At 47.0% G+C, this 23,183-nt stretch overlaps 1 protein-coding gene across 1 annotated transcript in view; it reads right to left on the reverse strand.

Annotated features, from left to right (window-relative positions):
* Window positions 1-8,845: 8,845 nt before the first annotated feature.
* Window positions 8,846-23,183, reverse strand: part of DDIAS (DNA damage induced apoptosis suppressor) — a gene marked incomplete at its 3' end in the record, with an annotated part of 45,200 nt that continues 30,862 nt past the window's right edge. The window contains exons 4-5 of the mRNA XM_082247228.1: window positions 14,480-14,597; window positions 8,846-11,035 (exon numbers count right to left, since the gene is read on the reverse strand). Of these exons, the coding sequence (XP_082103354.1) occupies window positions 8,846-11,035; window positions 14,480-14,597 (2,308 nt within the window). The remainder of the gene's footprint in view (window positions 11,036-14,479; window positions 14,598-23,183) is intronic.

Here is a 23,183-nt window from a genome sequence, read left to right on the forward strand (position 1 = left end):
GTGTATATATATATATATATATATATATATATATACACACACACACATATATACACATATATATATATATATATATACACATATATATATATACATATACACACACACACATATATACACATATATATATATATATATACACATATATATATATACATATACATATATATATATATATACACATATATATATATATACACATATATATATATACACACATACATACAGTATCTCACAAAAGTGAGTACACCCCTCACATTTTTGTAAATATTCTATCTTTTCATCTGACAACACTGAAGAAAACGGAATTTTTGTAAAATCTTACCTGTAAAATTCCTTTCTCTGAGTCCTCCGACAGTCGCCGCCTCTCCATATTCGTCACTATGGGGTTATTGACCTTTGCTCCAATATTAAAAGCTTTTAGCATATCCCACCCCAGGGGGTGGTCCCCTCAGTCAATACCCTCCTGCTTCCTGTATCCATACCTCAGTTTCAGTAGAATAGCAGTAGAGTACATAAACAAACCCCAAAAGAGGGGGGGGGGGGCGGCGACTGTCGGAGGACTCAGAGAAAGGAATTTTACAGGTAAGATTTTACAAAAATTCAGTTTTCTCTTACGTCCTCCGACAGTCACCGCCTCTCCATATTCGTCACTATGGGGACGTCCCAAAGCAGTGCATACATGAGGGGTGAGAAACGCAGCCGCGCCTAAGGCAACGCTGGACCCACATCAGAGAAAGGAACCTTACCAAAGGAAGGAAACCAGCTGGGCAGCATGAAAAAAACTTTTGCTCAACAGGAGCAATAACCCAGGAAGAACAAATAACCCAGGGATAAAAACATCCCAAACAGCCAAGGGCCCAAAAATAAGGGACCCTAAGGTACTGCCGCACAAAGAACCTTGCGGCCAAAGGAAGCATCTGCCGATGCCCGAACATCCACTTTGTAGAACTTTGAGAAGGTGTGAACGGACGACCAAGTCGCAGCCTTACACACCTGGGCCACAGAGGCCCGATGATGACAGGCCCAAGACGTACTCAGAGATCTGGTAGAGTGCGCCTTCACAGGCATAGGGGGAACTTTTCCCTTCAAAGCATATGCCTGCTCAATAGTCTGTCTAAACATTTGGCGATGGTAGAAGCTGACGCCGCCAAGCCCTTCCGAGGCCCCTCAGGAAGGACAAAAAGAGAATCCGTCTTGCGAAAAGATTTAGTCGCTGACAGGTAAACCCTGATCGCCCGAACAACATCCAAGGAATGTAAATCCACCTCCTTCGGATGCTTAGGCTTCGCGCAAAGTGAAGGCAAGACAATGTCCTCATTGAGATGAAATTCCGAGATCCTTTTCGGAAGAAAAGAAGGGTTAGGTCGCAAGACCACCTTATCTAAGTGAATCACCAGATACGGAGACCTGCAGGACAAGGCTGCCAGCTCCGACACTCTGCGAGCCGAAGTGATCGCCACCAAAAAAGCGACCTTCTTGGACAACAGAAGCAACGAGATCTCCCTGATCTTTTCAAAGGGAGCACGTTGCAACACGGACAGAACGAGGTTCAAATCCCATGGAGGCAAAGGCTCCCGCCTAGGAGGGACCAGATGTCGCACACCTTGAACAAAAGTGCTAACCAAAGAATTAGACGCCACAGGGCATTGAAAAAGAACGGCCAGCGCAGAAATCTGACCCTTAATCGTGGCCAACGCCAAACGCTGGTCCACACCCGTTTGAAGGAAAGACAACACCCTAGACACCGAGTATGAGCGAGGGGAAAACCCCCTGGACTCACACCAGGCAAAATAGGCCTTCCAAGTACGGTAGTAAACCTTCCCCGAAGAAGCCTTTCTAGCGTTGATCAAGGTATGAATGACCTCCGGGGAGAGACCCCTATCCTTCAGGACCTCGGTTTCAACAGCCAGGCCGTCAAAGCCAGCGACTGTAAAGCAGGATGGAATATTGGTCCTTGAGACAGAAGATCTTCTCGAAGAGGCAGACGCCATGGAGCGTCGACCGCCAGATCCACGAGGTCTGCGTACCAAGACTGGCGAGGCCAGTCTGGCGCCACCAGAATCACCGTGAGCGGTTCCGAGGACAACCTGCGAAGGAACCTGGAAAGTTACTGAATCGGTGGGAATGTATACATCAGTCGATACTGATGCCACGGAGCCACTAACGCGTCCGACGCGTCTGCCCGAGGATCGCGCGTCCTTGCCACGAACCTTCCCACCTTGTTGTTTAGACGAGACGCGAACAGGTCCACATCTGGGAGACCCCACTTCGCGCACAACATCTGGAAGACATCCGGGTGGAGCGACCATTCCCCCTGGTCCAAGGTCTGGCGACTCAGATAATCCGCCTGCCAGTTCTCCACCCCCGGAATGTGAACCGCCGTGATCGCCGGGACGTGCGTCTCGGCCCAAGACAGAATATCGGCCACCTCCCGAGCCGCTCGGGCACTCCTGGTGCCCCCTTGGTGGTTTATGTAGGCCACCGCTGTGGCATTGTCCATCTGCACCCGAACCGGACGGCCCTGAAGCCTGTCCGTCCAACGTCGAAGGCAGAGATTTATCGCCCGCAATTCCAGAATGTTTATCGGAAGGGAGGATTCCCCCTCCGACCAAGTACCCTGGGCGGACAGAACACCCAGAACACCACCCCAGCCCGACAGGCTGGCATCCGTGGTGATCACCGTCCACGAAAGCGGACGAAAAGACTTGCCCCCCGACACTGCCGGGGACTGTAGCCACCACAGAAGATCCCTTCTGGTGCGAGGACTCAACGAGATCTGAAGATCCAGAGATTGTGGTCGCCCGTCCCACCTGGACAGGATCTTCGCCTGGAGACCCCTCGTGTGAAACTGGGCAAAGGGAATCGCCTCGAAAGCCGAGACCATCAAACCTAGACACCTCATGCCCGTCCGGAGGGATGAGCACGGAATGTCCCGGAGGGACCTGACTTCTTCCTGAAGTGTCCTGAGCTTGTCTTCCGGCAGGAAGACCTTCCCCTGAACAGAGTCCAGGATCATTCCCAGGTAGGGAAGACGAACCGACGGGCACAGCGTCGATTTTGGGAAGTTTATCGTCCAACCAAACTCCTGTAGAGTTTGCATTGTGACGGACAGGTCCTTCACCAGACCCTGACTGGTTGCAGACCGAACCAGAATGTCGTCCAGATACCCCAGGACAGAGATACCCTGGGCTCTCAATAAAGCCAGAACCGGTGCAAGCACCTTGGTGAACACCCGCGGAGCCGAAGCGAGACCAAAAGGCAGCGCCACGAATTGGTAATGATCCTCCGCAATGGCGAATCAAAGGTACCTCTGGTGACCCTCGAAAATGGGGATGTGAAGGTACGCATCCTTCAAGTCGATGGAGGCCATGAATTCCCCCGGAACCAGGGCAGCCACCACCGAGCGCAGGGATTCCATGCGGAACTTGCAAACCCGCACAAAGCGGTTCAGAGCTTTCAAGTCCAGAATCGGACGTACCTTGCCCTCCTTTCTGGGCACAGTGAACAGATTTGAATAAAACCCCCGAAATCTGTCCCGATGAGGCACTGGAACCACCACTCCCTGAGCCCGCAGGTCCCGCACCGCCAGGTGCAGATCTCGCAAACGCTCCGGAGACAGTTGAAGATTTGAGGGAAAAAATCTGCTCGCCGGCCGAGAGAGAAACTCGATCTTGTAACCGGACCGAACGATCTCCTGAACCCACCTGTCCCGAACGCGGGCCAGCCAGGGTTGAAGAAAACCGAGCAAACGTCCCCCCACCCCAGAACTGGGTGAGGGCGCCCCTTCAGGCCGCATTGTTATGGGCAGCGGACCCGGACTGGCCGGACTTCTGCTTACCTGTCCACGGCTTTTTTTGGGAGCCTTGACCTTTGAAGGGTTTGCCCTTATAGTGCGACCGAAAAGCACGAAAGGACCCCTGAGAGGGTCTAAACGAAGCATGCTTCTTACCTTGAGCACCCTTAGCCTTGTGAGACTGGGGCAAGAGCGCGCTCTTACCCCCAGAGATCCCCTTTATCAGCGTATCCAGGGAGTCGCCAAAAAGGCGAGATCCCGTATAAGGTAGATTAGCTAAAGTTTTGCGAGAAGATTGGTCCACAGACCAACATTTCAGCCAAATCAAGCGGCGTGTCAACACCGCCACGCTGTGCACACGTGCAGCCAAAGGGATTACATCTAAGTCCGCATCACACAAATACATGACACCCTGATGAATTTGATCCACCATAGCCAACGTTGTCGGCGGGCAGAATCAGCCACCAGGACGCGCCTGAACACCTGCGTCCAATCCGCGACAGCCTGAGCTGCCATAAGGGAAGCAAAAATCGCTTTTAGCATGGAACCGGTAACCAAGTATGGCGGGCAAGAGACTCCAGTCTCTTTTCCGTGGGGTCCCGGAACACCGGGGTATCTTCCGCCGGAATCGCAGTAGATTTATTCAAAACCGCCACCGCGTGATCCACCGGAGGCGGCACACACCAACGTTCATCAGTGGCGGGTGTGAAGGGATAGCGCAGCTTGAACCTACTTGGCACAGCAAAAGGCTTCTTTATATTGGGCCATTGCTCACTAACAGCGCGCTGAAAATCCTCAGTGCAAGGGAAAACCTGCGATGATTTGCGTCTCCGCTGCGTCCCATAAGAGGCCAGGACGGCAGGAGGACATGGTTCATCCTGTAAATGCAGCGTTTGTTTGATAGAAGCAACCAATTCATCCATGATTGCAAGCTCTTCAGACGAGCCAGGGGGGGAATCATCAACCCCTTCAACCTCTGCCTCCCCTTCCGACCCCACAAAGTCCAGGGACGAACGGGACCCCGATAAGGGAACCCCAGCCATAACAGCCCCATCACCATCGCCCTCTGAATCAGAGGAAATTGAAACTCTGGGCCGTTTTGTGGATTGAGCAGCCACAAGCATCTGCACCTGAGCAGCTAGATTAGCCACAATGGCAGCCAAATCGCCCCCCTCCGGGGAAGCAGCAGACCCTTGGCCCCCCACTAAAGTGGGAGGAAATTTGCTTTCCTGAGAATCCATGCCCCAGAAGTTTGCAGGAAAAAAAGGGGTACTATCCCTTTAAGAGCACGGCAGCGTAGCCCACCGCACACACACAGCACACACCGACCCCCACAGGGAGAAGTACAACAAACTTAGGCAAGGAATCAGAGGCGTAACTAGAACCTTTAGGGCCCCGGTGCAAGAAACCATGAAGGGCCCCCCAGGCCCCTGGCCGGGGCCCTTCCCTTCAAGCCTGGGGCTCTTCCCACTGATCCTGGGGCCCTTTACTCTCGTTGAGGGGCACTTTATTACCCTTTCACAAGTTCTGCACTGGACCCCCTTCCTGCAATCTTGGGGCCTCCCCACGGTGGTGGAATGCCAGGGCCCGGTCGCAAGTGTGACCTTTGCGATCCTGGAAGTTCACCAACTGGTGTGAGTAGTTTTTATTTTTTGGTATTATAATTGTATTATTTTTTATCATTTTATTTTTTTACAATGTCACTGACTATGACTCTGTCCATTCAGAAAAGGAAGGAGCTGGTAAATTTCATATTTACCGACCCCTTCCTGGTTCTCTATTGTGACACATCCCTTGCAGCAGCCAGCAGGAGAGGGGAGGGAGCACAGTGGGGGGGGGGGGGGGACCAGGGGAGCACACAGGGGCCCAGAGACAGCAGAACACAAGTGAACTGGATAGGAGGTGCGGCAGGGGCAGCATACAGAGGAACCAATCTCCTCCATTTTCCTCCTGCAGCTACAGGAGGAAAAAGGAGGACAGTGATTTCTCTACATGCTGCCCCTGCCGCCCCTCCTATCCAGGTGTACAGGGGAGCTGCATGGGCCCCCTGGACCATGGGCCCTGGCTGCGGTTGCAACCCCTGTAGTTACGCCCCTGCAAGGAATACAGGAATAAGGAAAGGTAAACCTGGAGAGATCCCTCAGGCTGCTGCATCGATTGCTGGTCTCAGGGCAAAGGAAGTGATGTAATACAGACTGTTCCTATAAAGCCTATGGGAGGCTCCACAAACATGGCCGCCGGTGGGGGACTGTAAAGGCAGAGCATGCAGCGCTGACATGTGGTCTGAGCGATCGCCGCCAAAATGGCGGCGCTTGGCGCCAAAACGCCGCTCTCCACACACAGTAATGGCCAGCATATGCTATTAATAAAAAAAATGGCGGACCGCAGCAGCGGCCGCCGCATGTATGCATAACATGTCTCACATCATGCCCCACAGCATACAGCCTGTCACACAGAGAAAATACACCGCTTGCAACACAGCACAGTGCAGGATGGCCCCCCTCCTTGCAGCCCACAGAAGCAGCAAACCAGACAGGGAGCCCAATAGTGTGTACAGAAATGCAGGGTTACACAGTCCCAGACTGACACCCACTAAACAGACCGGTCCCCACACAGAGTACACTTACCTTGCGAATGGCGTGGGGAGCCCGCCCAAGCGATCAAGCCGCTGCACAAAAGACAGGGAGAGTCGCAGCCAGGACGCAGTAGAACAGCGGTGCGAAACCGCATGGCGTCCAGTGAGGTAGCCACCTCACCGCAGCATCCCTGCAGCGAACAGGGATGGGTCGTTCACACATGCCAGGAAAAAACCTGACTGAACGCTCGATGGCAGGCTGGGAAGCCACTGGCCCACAACCTGCGACCAGGGGGGCCAGCCCGAGACCCAGCCCGCACGATCCTCTTCATCAGAAGAACTAACTAACGCTGAAAAAAATAACAGCTAAGTAAAAAGAGAGAAAAAAACTCAAATAAAATCAAAAAAGAAGATAAAGGCTGAGACAAAAAGCCCCAGCACAGAAACAGCCTGCTACTCCTGATAGCTAGACAATGAAACTGAGGTATGGATACAGGAAGCAGGAGGGTATTGACTGAGGGGACCACCCCCTGGTGGTGGGATATGCTAAAAACTTTTAATATTGACATATTCTGTTGCCTAGCTACTCCTACGGAGCAAAGGTCAATAACCCCATAGTGACGAATATGGAGAGGCGGCGACTGTCGGAGGACGTAAGAGAAATTACACTTTGCTACAATGTAAAGTAGTGTACAGCTTGTATAACAGTAAATTTGTAGTCCCCTCAAAATAACTCAACACACAGCCATTAATGTCTAAACAGCTGGCAACAAAAGTGAGTACAATCCTAAGTTAAAATGTCCAAATTGGGCCCAAAGTGTTAATATTTTGTGTGGCCGCCATTTTTTTCCAGCACTGCCTTAACACCCTTGGGCATGAAGTTCACCAGAGCTTCACCGGTTGCCACTGGAGTCCTCTTCCACTCCTCCATGATGACATCACGGAGCTGGTGGATGTTAGAGACCTTGCGCTTCTCCACCTTCCGTTTGAGGATGCCCCACAGATGCTCAATAGGGTTTAGCTCTGGAGACATGCTTGGCCAGTTCATCACCTTTACCCTCACCTTCTTTAGCAAGGCAGTGGTCATCTTGGAGGTGTGTTTGGGGTCGTTATGTTGGAATACTGCCCTGCGGCCCAGTCTATGAAGGGAGGGGATCATGCTCTGATTCAGTATGTCACAGTACATGTTGGCATTCATGGTTCCCTCAATGAACTGTAGCTCCCCAGTGCTGGCAGCACTCATGCAGCCCCAGACCATGACACTCCCACCACGCTTGACTGTAGGTAAAACACACTTGTCTTTGTACTTCTCACCTGGTTGCCACCACACACGCTTGACACCTTCTGAACCAAATAAGTTCATCTTGGTCTCATCAGACCACAGGACATGGTTCCAGTAATCCTTGTCCTTAGTCTGCTTGTCTTCAGCAAACTGTTTGCGGGCTTTCTTGTGCATCATCTTTAGAAGAGGCTTCCTTCTGGGACGACAGAAGCCATGCAGACCCCTTTGATGCAGTGTGCGGCGTATGGTCTGAGCACTGACAGGCTGACCCTCCACCCCTTCAACCTCTGCAGCAATGCTGGCAGCACTCATACGTCTATTTCCCAAAGACAACCTCTGGATATGACGCTGAGCACGTGCACTCAACTTCTTTGGTCAACCATTGCGCGGCCTGTTCTGAGTGGAACCTGTACTGTTAAACCGCTGTATGGTCTTGGCTACTGTGCTGTAGCTCAGTTTCAGCTTCTTGGCAATCTTCTTATAGCCTAGGCCATCTTTATGTAGAGCAACAATTCTTTTTTTCAGATCCTCAGAGAGTTCTTTGCCATGAGGTGCCATGTTGAACTTCCAGTGACCAGTATGAGAGAATGGAAGCGAGAACACCAAATTTAAACACACCTGCTCCCCATTCACACCTGAGACCTTGTAACACTAACGAGTGACATGACACCGGGGAGGGAAAATGGCTAATTGGGCCCAGTTTTGACATTTTCACTTCGGGGTGCACTCACTTTTGTTGCCAGTGATTTGGACACTAATGGCTGTGTGTGGAGTTATTTTGAGGGGGCAGCATATTTACACTGTTATACAAGCTGTACACTCACTACGTTACATTGTAGCAAAGTTTCATTTCTTCAGTGATGTCACATGAAAAGATAGAATAAAATATTTACAAAAAATGTGAGGGGTGTGTGCACTTTTGTGAGGTATATATATATATATATATATATATATACATATATACATACATATATACACACACATTATATATATATATATATATATATATATATATATATATATACACACTGTATACACATACACACACACACAGTCATGTGAAAAAGTAAGTACACCCCATGGAAATTAAAAAGTTAAGTTTTTCTACAAATAATAAAAAAAAAATCATAACTTGGCCTTACAATTCATTTAATAAATAATATAGTTTACCAACAAACAATTCATCTCCCTTTTAAAACAAACGCCTCTGAAGAGTGTCATTCTCCCTGGAAACATTTGACTGTTCATTGAAAAGTTCTGGAGACCATTCACCAGGGAGAGGGTTCTTTAAAGTAAACATATGCAAGGGGGACATCAATGGAGATGTGGTTACTCCATCTTGCACTATATATATTTCAGACTGCTCCATTTGACATCTGGGCACAATGCTGCCGTCTCCTCCATCCTGATTAGACCCGCCATTACATTTTCGGATATTGCAGTTCCCTTTGTCTTCCAAATTCAGTTTCTTTTTTCCTGATTTAATGACCAGTGTGTTTCTCCTCTGTAAGATTTGGCACCTTGACATCTCTGAAAACGAAGGGAGGACCGGGGAACAGAGACGTAAATTTTCAGAAGCTGTGCAATACATGTTTGAACTGGTTCTTGACAGTGACTGTTTGATTTTCTTCAGCAGGAAATTTGTAAGAGAATGACTTGATCTCCTGGAAAGAACGGGTGTTCTGGGGTCTCTGAAGATACAACCATCACCAGTAAGAATACTGGACTCTGTGAGTGGTCTTAGCATTGGGGTGGACTGCAAGCATGACAGCAGATCATGTATGGTGCCAGTTTCATTAACTTCCTGCAAATAACGAGCTTGGAATTGGGAATTTCTTCGAACGATGACATCTGTACATGGCGATTCCCATGAAGAAGGAGTCTTTAAGCCTCTAACCTCCTTAGCATGTCTTCTTTTGAGGGAGCTTGTAAGTTTTGACTGTAGTGTTTCTCCTGAGATTTCTTCCATATCATCGAAGAGATCGGCAGAAGCATTGTAGCTTTCGGGACTTGCATTAGTTGGTTTCAGGTTATCACACCTTAAAAGAACAAGATCCAATCGGCTCTCATTATCTACATCTCCTGTCTCTTTACAATGAGAAGAGCTACAATGCTCTATAGGAAGGATATACTTGTTTATGTTCTTATTAATCGTGTTTATTTCTAAGTTTCTTTTATTTTCTGTAACTATATAAGGTGCACTTTCATTCATTGGTAAAAAGGTGTCTTGGTGAGAACTCACTGAACTGGCTACACTAACAACTGAGTCTTTCGACGAGAAGTCACGTAAAAAAGACTTCTGTAAAAGTCCTTGAAGGCTTTCCGATGCAGAACTAGCCCATGCCTCTTCAGGATTGTCACTTTGAATAATTTCAGAAGGCTCTTTTGATGCAACGGTGTTAGATCTGGTGTCCCCCAAGCAGTGCGGTGCTCTGGTCTTTGTAGGGGTTTTGATTTTGATTTTCTTACTAGATAGTGCTAACAAGGCACCTGGCATTTTAATGAGGTCATGAGCAGTTTTGGAATGGCCTTCATAAAACTCTTCCTTTTTGTTGCCGATTCTAAACTTATTCTCTTTGACGCTAAAGTTCAATCTTTCCTCCTCCGAGTTCTCAAGTCTTGCTATAAACTCGCTGAGGCTTTCAGAGAACAGGAACTCATCCCAAGTTCCATTTTCATCTTGATGGCTTTCAGGTGTCTGCATGTTTTGGGAAGGAAAATGCTTAAGGCAGGCTGAACAGTCTTGGCGCCCGTAACTGTTTGAATTACAAACATTGTGCAGATGGCGGTGATGTCGGCAGCTCACCCGGGAGGATAGGCGGTTTGCATGTGATGAGCACTGATTGTAGCCACATGTATCAGCATGGGGCTTAACTATATTCGCTGAAGGACTTTTAACCCTCAGAGGACTGTTCTTTGGAATGTAGAGGAGATCTTTAACAATGACTTTATGATCTGTAGATTTTGCATTGCCCTCAGCAGAGACTCTTTCCTTTAATTTTTTTCCCCCGTCACAAGACTTTCCCTTGGCCTTCTTGGCCTGACTTGGGCTGGTACTGCAGGATGGAGTTTCTTCTGATGTGTTCAATGTGGGTGAGGAGGCTAGGCCGAGGGACTGCTGCCAGTAATCTGCAAACTGATTTGCACTTTGATGAAGACTATGGCTGCTCTCTGCGTCTGTCAAATCCCAGAAGCCTTTGTGAGGGGACTGTGCAGAGAGCTCGTGCCTGGTGTTTATCATGCTGTTGCTTGATATGAACTCCACCAGATGATGGTAGCGGTTAAAGATGCTGACGGCATGGTCATCGTTTATAGGAATGATCTGGCAGGCTACAAGTTGTGACGAGTTACTCAATCCATCCCTGTGCAGATGATCTGGAACCTGTTATGGAACATAAATAGTGAAAGTGAAAAGAGTAGAACTCCAGCCAAAACAATAAATGATCTTTCTGGATATAGAAGGGTTGTTTTTTTTATTTTTTTGCTGTAGACCAGTCATGGATGAGGGTGGGTTGGGGGAGGTTGGGCTGTCTCCCTCTCACCTGTTCCCCCATCCATCCATTAGCAGCCATGTGCTTCCATTGTGGAGACATTAAATTAGGAGTGTTAGGACTGCAGATTTAACAGGGTGCCGTGAAGTGGCTCTGCAGCTTTCACATGCGTTTGCAAATGTGTGTCATCTAAACCCCTGTTCTTTGTATCAAGAGACAGGTCTACTTGGTTGGTGGCAGACTGGAGGGTGAGTACATCAGACTGGGGGCTGGCTGACTTTCATGTACCTCTTATAATCCTTCAACCTCATTTTTTTTTTTTTTGCTGTATTGTCATTTACTAGAATCCCCTCCCCACCCATCACGTCACCAAGACAGTAGGTACGATGACATTTTGTCTACAGGGGATAGAGGCGCTAACCCCTTCCCCACTCTGCATACACTTACTGGCCACTTTATTAGGTACACCTGTTCAATTGCTTGGTAACATAAATTGCTAATCAGCCAATCATATGGCAGCAACTTAATGCAAGTAGGCTCTATGTATAAAAAAATGGGTTTTGGCGCTGCTCTATGTGCAATAAAATACTAGTATACCCGTATGCATATTCTCCAAAAACAACAAATCAAAAAGGATATAAATTATGGTGCAACATATGCAAAAAATTATGTGCAAAAATGACTAAAGTGAAAAATATAAGTTATTGTGTAACATTTGCAAGAAATTATGAGCAAACATTACTAAAGTGCCAGTGCTAAAATAATAGTGCCCAAGTAGAGTGAGCTTCCAATTACACTCAAATCATAAACACTCTATGTAATCACATATAAGCCATATTGATGAAAAAGTGATCTGTGCTTAGTGAACAGTCCATGGATAATGTGCAGTGTCCTTTTAATTAGCCTATCGTTCCAGCTATCCTTGCTGGTCCTTATGGTAGCATCAATAAAAGGAACGCTACTTGATAATGTTACAAGAAGAGGTTTGTGCAACAGCATGCAGTGTGCCCGGTGTCTCCATTCCTGCCACCTCCTGATAGTACACTCACCAGATGTCTCTCCCCTTGCAACAGGGGTATCCAGCTTTAGCAGCTACACCTGGCTGTATGCTGTATCCACGACCAACTCTCTGGTGGCCGCTCCTTGCAATTTGGTCGCAATCTTGGGTAAAACGTGTTGAAGAAAGAGGGACAGCGATTGGTGGATGGCAAGTGGCTCCCAGGGTAAAACTTGTTTTGGCGGGGAAGAAGCAGGGTCTGGTGGACAATAAGCCTCTTTTGGAGTAAAATATACTGGTGGAGGAGAAGCATCCTCTCCTGAGGTAAAATATACCGGTGGAGGCGAAGCAAGATCTGGTGGACAATAGGCCTCTCCTGAGGTAAAATATACTGGTGGAGGCGAAGCAAGATCTGGTGGACAATACGCCTCTCCTGGGGTAAAATATACCGGTGGAGGAGGAGCAGGGTCTGGTGGACAATACGCCTCTCCTGGGGTAAAATATACCGGTGGAGGAGGAGCAGGGTCTGGTGGACAATAAGCCTCTCCTGGGGTAAAATATACCGGTGGAGGAGGAGCAGGGTCTGGTGGACAATACGCCTCTCCTGGGGTAAAATATACCGGTGGAGGAGGAGCAGGGTCTGGTGGACAATAAGCCTCTCCTGGGGTAAAATATGCTAGTAGAGGAGGAGCAGGGTCTGGTGGACAATAAGTCTCTCCTGAGGTCAAATATACTGGTGGAGGAGAAGCAAGATCTGGTGGATAATACGCCTCTCCTGAGGTAAAATATACTGGTGGAGGAGGAGCAGGGTCTGGAGGACAATAAGCCTCTCCTGGGGCAAAATATACTGGTGGAGGAGGAGCAGGGTCTGGAGGACAATAAGCCTCTCCTGGGGTAAAATATACTGGTGGAGGAGGAGCAGGTTCTGATGGACAATACGCCTCTCCTGAGGTAAAATATACTGGTGGAGGAGGAGCAGGGTCTGCTGGACAATACGCCTCTCCTGGGGTAAAATTAACTGGTGAAGGAGGAGCAGGGTCTGGTGACTGTAAAGCCTCTCCTGGGGTAAAATATACTAGTGGAGGAGGAGCAGGGTCTGCTGGACAATACGCCTCTCCTGGGGTAAAATATACAGGTGGAAGAATAGCAGGGTCTGGTGGACAATACGCCTTTCCTGGGGTAAAATATACTGGTGGAGGAGGAGCAGGGTCTGGTGGACAGTAAGCCTCTTTTGGAGTAAAATATACTGGTGGAGGAGAAGCAAGATCTGGTGGACAATACGCCTCTCCTGAGGTAAAATATACAGGTGGAGGAATAGCAGGGTATGATGGACAATAAGCCTCTCCTGGGTGTAAAATATACTGGTGGAGGAGGAGCAAGATCTGGTGGATAATACGCCTCTCCTGGGGTAAAATATACAGGTGGAAGAAAAGCAGGGTCTGATGGACAATACGCCTTTCCTGGGGTAAAATATACTGGTGGAGGAGGAGCAGGGTCTGGTGGACAGTAAGCCTCTTTTGGAGTAAAATATACTGGTGGAGGAGAAGCAAGATCTGGTGGACAATACGCCTCTCCTGGGTGTAAAATATACTGGTGGAGGAGGAGCAAGATCTGGTGGATAATACGCCTCTCCTGGGGTAAAATATACTGGTGGAGGAGGAGCGGGGTCTGATGGACAATAAGCCTCTACTGGGGTAAAATATGCTAGAGGAGGAGGAGCAGGGTCTGGTGGACAATAAGCCTCTCCTGGAGTAAAATATGCAAATGGAGGAGGAGCAGGGTCTGATGGACAATACGCCTCTCTGGGGTAAAATATACTGGTGGAGGAGGAGCAGGGTCTGATGGACAATACGCCTCTCTGGGGTAAAATATACTGGTGGAGGAGGAGCAGGGTCTGGTGGACAATAAGCCTCTCCTGGGATGAAACACAATAGAGGAGCAGGGCCAGGTGGATGCTGTTTGTGATGCACGGTTCCCTATGGAATCAAGTTTATTGAAAAAAGATAGGATCTGGAGGTGATATGGCTTTTTTAACTTTCAGTTTGTGCAATTGAATGAATACTAGTCTCCTGCAGCCTTGACACTAGTAACTAGTGATGGAAGTCCACCTTCAGTGGTATCTCTTACCACTGCATCTTTAAAAAAAAAAAAAAAAAAAAAAAAGAAAAAAAGATTCTAGCCAAAAGATTGTTTCCCAGAAAGAGAATAGGATTGTGTTTCCCCTCATCAACCAACCATTTTTCCTTCTTTCCTCCATAACTAACACTGGCAACATAAAATAAAAAATTTACTTGTTTCTTATAAGCAAAAGAAGCACAAATAAAATGTCTGCATTTACCTTCACAGCAAATATGAAGCTTCTGCCAATCAGACAATCCTCTGCTGCCTGAAACAACAACTGCTGAGCCTTGTCCCATCCTAAATCACTTGAAGGTTGGTTGGACTCCTGCAAATGCCTTATAGAAAAAAAAAAAAATAAATACATTTAAAACACAATATAAATATATTGGAAAAATATAAAGTATAAAAGTATTAAACTCCAAAATATGTTTCTTGTTATCTTTTATTAGTAAGGGCTCGTTTACCCTTCAAAATGTGGCAGTGTCCATGCTTTTTTAAAGCTCTCCAAATGCCAATTAAAGCACCTCTCACTAAATAAAATGGTTACCTTACAGTCCTGTTCACACATTGTGTTTGCTTTGCTTCCCTTTGCTTAAAAATTTTTCCTCCATGGTGCTTTAAAGTGTCTCCAAAGCCTCCATAGAAGTCTATTACAACTCTCGCTCAACCGGAAGCTTTTGAGAGGCTTTTATTCCGCTTTAGCTTCATTGTTCTGGAGGTATTGATGGTATGAGATATCCCAGGATGCACTGGGAAACCAACAAGCAAGCTGGAAAGATGTCATCAGCAGTCACTTCCAGTCCATGTGTATATACTCTTGAAGTTTCTGGTGCAGGCATCACATTTGGTGAGCAGCGTGGAGCAGCAGGAAGGTGAGGGGGGTCCAACTGGAGCAGAACAACTAGCAGATGGCACACGTGGTGTGCAACATGGGAACTCAAATGCGAAAGGTGAGTGAGGACTGGAAAGAGAGGACTGAACGGTCGAGGATCAGCAGAGCTGTGGGACCAGAGAAGGGGAAACTAGCAGATGTCAGATGTGGTGGGCAGCATGGGAGCAATATAGTGGGGAGTTACCGGAAAGAGGGGAGGATCAGAAAATCAGCAGAGCTGGGGGTTGCTACTGAGCTGGGGATGAGCAAAGCTGGGGGTACTACTAAGTGGGACATCAGCAGAGCTGGTGGGGTTACTGAGCAGGGGACCTCCCGAACAAGGGTACTAATAAGCTGGGGACTTGGTGAACAGGACTTGGGGGGGACTTGGTCTCCAAAGCCTCCATAGAAGTCTATTACAACTCTCGCTTATAGCACCTGAAGCTTTTGAGAGGCTTTTATTCAGCTTTAGCTGGAATATTCTGGAGTTAGTGATGGTATGAAATATCCCAGGATGCACTGGGAAACCAACAAGCAAGCTGGAAAGATGTCATAAGCAGTCACTTCAAGTCCATGTGTATATATTCTTGAAGTGTCTGGTGCAGGCAGATTTAAATTTAATCCATTTTGGAATAAGGCTGTAACATAACAAAATTTAGAAAAAGTGAAGTGCTGCAAATACTTTCTGGATGCACTGAATTTTATTTTAGACCCAGTGATGTCATCCCAAGGACTATATGCTGCTCTATGCAATGCAGGCAGATCATGGCCAGTGGTAGAGGCTTATAGGGTGCCCTGCCCCAGTACTCCACTCAAGAGCCCTCAATCCTGGTGCAAGCAGTGGGCAGGCTCCCGGAAGGAGTAATGCAAATAGAAAAAAGAAAATGTCTTGATGGGTGGATGTCCGTCTGGAGGAGTGGGTGTTCCTAGGAAAGCTGTATTTCCATATGGACCACCCTGAGTAAAATCCATATGTGACGATGAACCTCTATGAACTTAAAGCATTTGTTACCCCAATACTTCATATTCCTGATATGTGCCTGCTGTACCATGTACTTGTATGAGTGTCTCCTGTTCTCTTTGTATTGCTTCCTTTATGTGAAATCCCTGGTGTTCCTGCCAGTCTCTCTGCTTTCCTATTAAAAACTGACCACGCTAAGCAGGAGAACACACTGTGGTCAGTTCTGTAACCATGCTGGAAACTCAGTGTGCTCTCCTCCAATGATTAGACGTGTCCTGACAGGACCCACCTTAACAGCCATTCACTAGGAAGATCAGTGTACTGCTGCTTCTCTTCCCCCCAGCTCTTATGCAGCTGAAAACAGAGGAAATGTGATCACAAAAAAGGGAAGAAAGGTATTTTTAATGGCTTTTTTATATTTATACAAAAAATGTTTGCATTTCATTTCTATTTTAACCACTTGCCGACCAGGTGCTGCAGTTTTACTGCAGCAGGCAGGCTCGGCTGTGCGAAACGATGTAGGGGTACGTCAGTCGCAGGAGAGGTGCTGGGGAGCGACCGCAGCAGGCTCTTGACCCCACTAGGCAGCAGGAATGCCTATCAACGGGACCGGCGGATGCGATTGCCACCGGCCACCTGCGATCGTGATCAGTGATAAAAATATGCACTGTTACTGTAATAATAACACTGGCAGGGGAGGGGTTAACAGTGTGGGTGATCAAGGGGTTAAATGTGACCCTAGGGGAGTGATTCTAACTGTGGGGGGGCGTGGCTTCTGAGATGACCACAGAGACATGTGAACTTATATAGAAGGATCACAGGAGCACTGTGATCATTTCAGGGAGAAGAACGGTCAGCTGTGTTTACAACGGCCGCCCGTCCTTCTCTCTCAGCAGGGAGCGATTGCGGGTGTCAGGCGGCAATCAAAGCCGCTAGGTTAATCACCCCTAGGTTAACCCCTTCCCTGCCAGTGTCATTATTACAGTAACAGTGCATATGTATAGCATAATGGTAACCCCAAAAGTGTCAAAAATGTCAGTTAGGGGTCCGATCTGTCCGCCGCAATGTCGCAGTCCCGCAAGAAAATCGCAGATCGCCACCATTACTAGTAAAAAATAAATAAAAATGACATAAATCTTTCCCCTACTTTGTAGACTCAAAAACTTTTGCGCAAACCAATGAAAATACACTTATTGCGATTATTTATTTTTTTTACCAAAAATATGTAGCAGAAAACAAATTGGCCTAAAAGGATGAAAAATGTAGATTTTTACTTTTTTTTTGGGGGGGAAGAAAAGCTCTATTTGTGGGAAAAGCTCTATTTGTGGGAAAAAAAGGACATCAATTTTATTTGGGTACAGCATCGCACGACCGCGCAACTTTTAGTTAAAGTCACGCAGTGCAGAATTGCAAAAAATTGCCTGGTCATTAAGGGGGCAAATCCTTCCGATCCAGAAGTGGTTAAACTGAATGGGTTGTTTTACACGGTCACCGTTTACAATCTCTGTAAATTGGAAGCATAGTCAGATACTGACGAAGCCTAAACCTGCTCCCTCCCTGATTTTATACTTACCTATTCTAAGGGCGCTCCGGTGCAGTCATGTGATCTCTTCAGTCTAGAAGAGAGATCGCCAACAATGGCTGCAGTGGCTGGGCGATGACTTCACCTATAGACTTACTATGGGGCATCCCTTGTTGGCTGTCCCTCCTCTACACTGAAGCGGGCGCTGGGACCTGATCATGTGACCTGACCAGGGCTGTCTCAGATCAGGCAAGTATAGACTTCTTTCCGCAGGGGTGTCAAGCTGTTGCAGAACTACAAGTCCCATCATGCCTCTGCCCATGGGAGTCATACTTGTAACTGCCTCATGGGACTTGTAGTTCTTCAACAGCTGGAGGGCCACCAGTTTGACACCTGTGCTTTACAGCATGGATGCTTAACCAGTGGCACTCCAGCTGTTGCGGAACTACAAGTCTAATGAGGCATTGCAAGCGGCTGACAGTTACAATCATGACTACCAAAGACAGAGGCATGATGGGAGTTGTAGTTCCACAACAGCTGGAGGGCCACGGGTTGAGCACCCATGCTTCACAGGGTAGTAAACGGGCTTAGAATGGGAGGGGGGGGGAGCAGGTTTACGCTTATTACTCTTTGTCTGGAATTAATGGGAGGACTGGGTGAGGGGGCAATTGCCCCCCGGGCTGCTCTGATGCCCTGTAAAATGGCTGCACTGCTTCTGCCACAGACATGCCTAAATTATTCCTGGTGAAGAGAAGTAAGAAGTCCTCGCTGCTGACCTACTGAGTGCGGGATGAAGACAAGGACAGAGCGCAGGCCTTCCCCCTACATGAATGGTGTAAACCAGGCATGTCCAACCTGCGGCCTGGGGGCCACATGCGGCCCGGAACCCCAGGCAATGCGGCCCACTGCCCCCTGACAATTTTTTTTTTGCTGAGGAGGAAGGAAGTCGGGTCGGGGGCATGGCCACAGCGGCTTCCAACTAATGGTAGGCAGAGGCTGCCTCGGAGGGGAGGGGGGAGGCGAGAATGTGCAGTGTTTCTGACTCCTACCACCATGACCACTTCAAATCACTAAATGTTGCTTTAATATCTCTCAGAAGAAGTAAACCTATGTATACTGATTCCATTTCAATTGATCATCTTCTAGTTGTGTTAAATTAGTGCACGGGGGGGGGGGTTGCGGCGGCGTGGGAAGGGCGCAGCGGCATTTTATTACTTATATACCTTAACTATAGTATATATTTTATATGCGGCCCGAGAAAATTTCTCTACACTCAATGTGGCCCAGAGAGGCCAAAAGGTTGGACACCCATGGTGTAAATTGTGTCTGAGCAGAGGTCAGTTCCATGCCCCACTGGAGACTCTCCCCCGGCCAGCCCAAACCAAGCTGTCCAAGCTCCCCCAATCGCCCCCTGCTGTCCAGGTCGGGAACCCGGATTTGGCTGGTGGGTAGAGAGTACCTGGAGCAGGGCTTCAGCCTGGAATGGGGGTCAGGAGGCGGCCGGGTAGAGGGAGAGTGAGAGAGGGGCCGAATTGCTGCACCATGGGCTTCTGGATTGTACTTGCCCCTTGGGTTGAAAGTTGCCAGTCAGCCCCTGCTGGAATTCCATTTTAAACTAGTGATCGACCATATCGTATCGTTTTTTTATTGCCGATACCGATATTGGCCGATATTTTCGGACATTTAAAAAAAAAAAAAAATTTATTTTTTACAGGTACTCTTGTGGAGGGATCTGGGGGTCTAAAAAACCCCAAACCCCTCCTCTGCACTTAAAAGCATTCAAAACGCCAAGTTTGGCTGTTTTGAATGCTGTCATTTTTTTAAATCTGGCGCCAGTACCCGGAAGTGATGTCATGACATCACTTCTGGGTTTTTACATGGAGACCCGATCAGAGCCGAATGCAGCTTTGATCGGGTCTTCGGCGGCCATTCAGGCTGGTTGCCTGGGTTTCACAGTGGGACGGGAGACCCGGGTGAGCTGCGGAAGGGGGAGGTCCCCTCCTGCTCCTTGTAATGACAGCCGAGCGGCTTCTCAGTTGCATCGGTTTGTCATTACAAGACAGCCAACCGTTGGCTATGGACGCCGGTACTGGAGTGACGCCTCTAGCTGCAGGCATCACTCCGGTACAAGCACTTTCCCGAAATATCAGCAATATCGGTCACTTTGGTGCAGATCGGCCCTCAATATATCGGCTTTGCCGATAATCAGTCGATCCCTACTTTAAGATTTGTAAGTATCAATTATGAAAAATCCCTACTTTAAACCCAATAAGTGAAAGGGGTGAGCCAGGGATAGTAAGCCTGTGGAGAAAAGTGCTGGATGATGCTGGATGTCCTCAAGCCAGAAAATGAGGAGGGTTCTATCTGACTTGCTCCAGTTTCTAACGCACATTATAAGAAGCTCACAGTGTGCAGTGAAATCAGAATAAGCCATTTCAGTAAAAGAAGAGGAGCCGATACAACTGTGCAAGACAAAAAAGTGAAGGCTGGAGTTCAGCTTTAGTGCCGGTTCACATTTCTGCGATCACAGAGATCGCATGTAATTAGGAGCGCACTGCTCCTAAAATAACATGCGATCTCTGTGCAGTGCAAAATCAGCCATACAGTTTGTATGGCTGAATTCGCACCACAATCGCACCCGACTCGCACAGGACCCTTTTTTTTATCCGCAGCAGAATCGGATCACATGGTGGTTCACACTAGGTGTGATCCGATTCTGTGCGAACTTTCAGATCGAACTGCGATATGCGATCTGATCTGGGGGTGTCATTAACTTTTAATTGATACCCTCAGCGTATCGCATATGGCAGTGTGAACTGCCAGGGGTGCGGATGCGATGTGGGAATACGCTGTATATTTGCAGCGTTCCCGCATCGCAGAAATGTGAACAGGGACTCAAGATTGGGTAGGCATGCCCTTGAAGTAAAAATGTCAGGATTTGACACAATAAATGTATCTAGTTGGGAAATAAACATAGTTTTGTAAACAGAATGTCAAATTTTTTATCAGCGGATCTTTAAACTGTTTTCAGCTACAAAACAAGCAGGGATGTTTGTTCGTTCATTTACATTTTGATTGTCTCCGCGGTACATCACAAATTACATGGAAACAGGGAGATGACATTTTGTTTAAAACATCAAATATTATCTGTCATTTAAATGAAATGGTTGATGTTCAAACGAGTGTCCCGTCTATCTGCACTCGTCTTTTTCTCTTACTCGTTATCTGGCAGATTTACCGCCACATCCGCAGAAAGGCTGGGAGGATGGTGGCTGCCGCTCTCTGCGAACTAAGCTAAACAAAATCTCACGCCGTGGCCTGAACTAACTTTAAAAAACTGACGTTTAACCACATGCCAACCGCCCGCCCCAGTTTTACAGCGGCAGGTTGGCTCGGCTGCGCGAAACGATGTAGCCCTACGTCGGTCGCGCGCGTGGTGCTGGGGGGCACGCTCCTGCCCCCACTAGGCAGCGGGAAAGCCGATCCACGGAACCGGTGGCCGTGATTGCCGCCAGGCATCTACGATCGTTCCCCGATGAGAGAGAAGGACAGTCAGCTGTTGTAAACACAACCGACCGTTCTTCTCCCTGAAATGATCACAGAGCACCTGTGATCCTTCTATAAAGGATCACATGTCTCTGTGATCATTCTATATAGGATCACATGTCTCTGTGATCATTCTATAAAGGATCACATGTCTCTGTGATCATTCTATAAAGGATCACAGGTCTCTGTGATCATTCTATAAAGGATCACATGTCTCTGTGATCATTCTATATAGGATCACATGTCTCTGTGATCATTCTATATAGGATCACAGGTCTCTGTGATCATTCTATATAGTATCACATGTCTCTGTGATCATTCTATATAGGATCACAGGTCTCTGATCATTCTATATAGGATCACAGGTCTCTGTGATCATTCTATATAGGATCACAGGTCTCTGTGATCATTCTATATAGGATCACAGGTCTCTGTGATCATTCTATATAGGATCACAGGTCTCTGTGATCATTCTATATAGGATCACAGGTCTCTGTGATCATTCTATATAGGATCACAGGTCTCTGTGATCATTCTATATAGGATCACAGGTCTCTGTGATCATTCTATATAGGATCACAGGTCTCTGTGATCATTCTATATAGGATCACAGGTCTCTGTGATCATTCTATATAGGATCACAGGTCTCTGTGATCATTCTATATAGGATCACAGGTCTCTGTGATCATTCTATATAGGATCACAGGTCTCTGTGATCATTCTATATAGGATCACAGGTCTCTGTGATCATTCTATATAGGATCACAGGTCTCTGTGATCATTCTATATAGGATCACAGGTCTCTGTGATCATTCTATACAGGATCACAGGTCTCTGTGATCATTCTATATAGGATCACAGGTCTCTGTGATCCTTCTATATAGGATCACATGTCTCTATGATCATTTCACAAGCCCAACGCCCATACAGTTAGAAAAAACTCCCCTAGGCTCCCACTTAACCCTTTGATCACCCATAGGTTAACCCCTTCCCTGCCAGTGTCATTTTTACAGTAACAGTGCATATTTATAGCACTGATTACTGTAGTAATGTCACTGGTGCCCCCAAAAGTGTCAAAAATGTCAGTTAGGGGTCCGATCTGTCCGCCGCAACCCCGTTAAAAATTCGCTGATCGCCGCCATTTCTACTAAAAAAAAAAAAATGAATAAATAAAAATGACATAAATCTTTCCCGTAGTTAGTAGATGCGATAACTTTTGCGCAAACCAATCAAAATACGCTTATTGGGATTTTTTTTTTTAACAAAAAATATGTAGCAGAATACAAATTGGCCCAAAAAAAATGAAAAAAATTTAGATTTTTAATTTTTTTTTTTTAATGTTATATAGCAGAATATGAAAAATAGTTTTTTTTTTTTCAGAATTGTCGCTGTTTTTTTGTTTATAGCGCAAAAGATAAATAAATAGCACAGGTGATCAAATACCACCAAAAGAAAGCTCTATTTGTGGGAAGAAAAAGGACATAAATTTTATTTCCGTACAGTGTCGCACGACCGCGCAATTTTCCCTTAAAAAACGCAGTGCCGTTTTGCAAAAAATGGCCTGGTCATTAAGGGGGCAAACTTCCGTTCCACAACTGTTTAAAGCGTAACTCCACTTTTGTTGAGAAAAATACATTCCCCTCTGGGTGATCTCTGTACATTGCAGGGATTTTAACAAACGTTGTTGCAAGTTCCTACCGGGTTTCTCCAAAAATAAGACCGGATCTTATATTAAATTTGGCTACAAAAAACACACTAGGGCTTATTTTCAGGGGATGTCTTATTTATTTACGGTACATACAATAATTTATAGGGATGCACCGAATATTCGGCGGCCTAACATTATTCGGCCGAAAATAGAAAAAATAGCACTTTCGGTGTTCGGCCGAATAAGTCAAAAGGCCGAATAATTTTGTGCCGAACAATAGGGCTGAACGATAGTCGATATGATATCGACTATCGTTCTGTGGCCGTAGGCGATATTCATATCGCCGAGGTCACGATATTTACAGCAGTGTTAA

The sequence above is a fragment of the Pelophylax lessonae genome (genome assembly GCF_965119305.1).
Source record: "Pelophylax lessonae genome assembly, chromosome: 2".
Taxonomy (NCBI): Eukaryota; Metazoa; Chordata; class Amphibia; order Anura; family Ranidae; genus Pelophylax; species Pelophylax lessonae.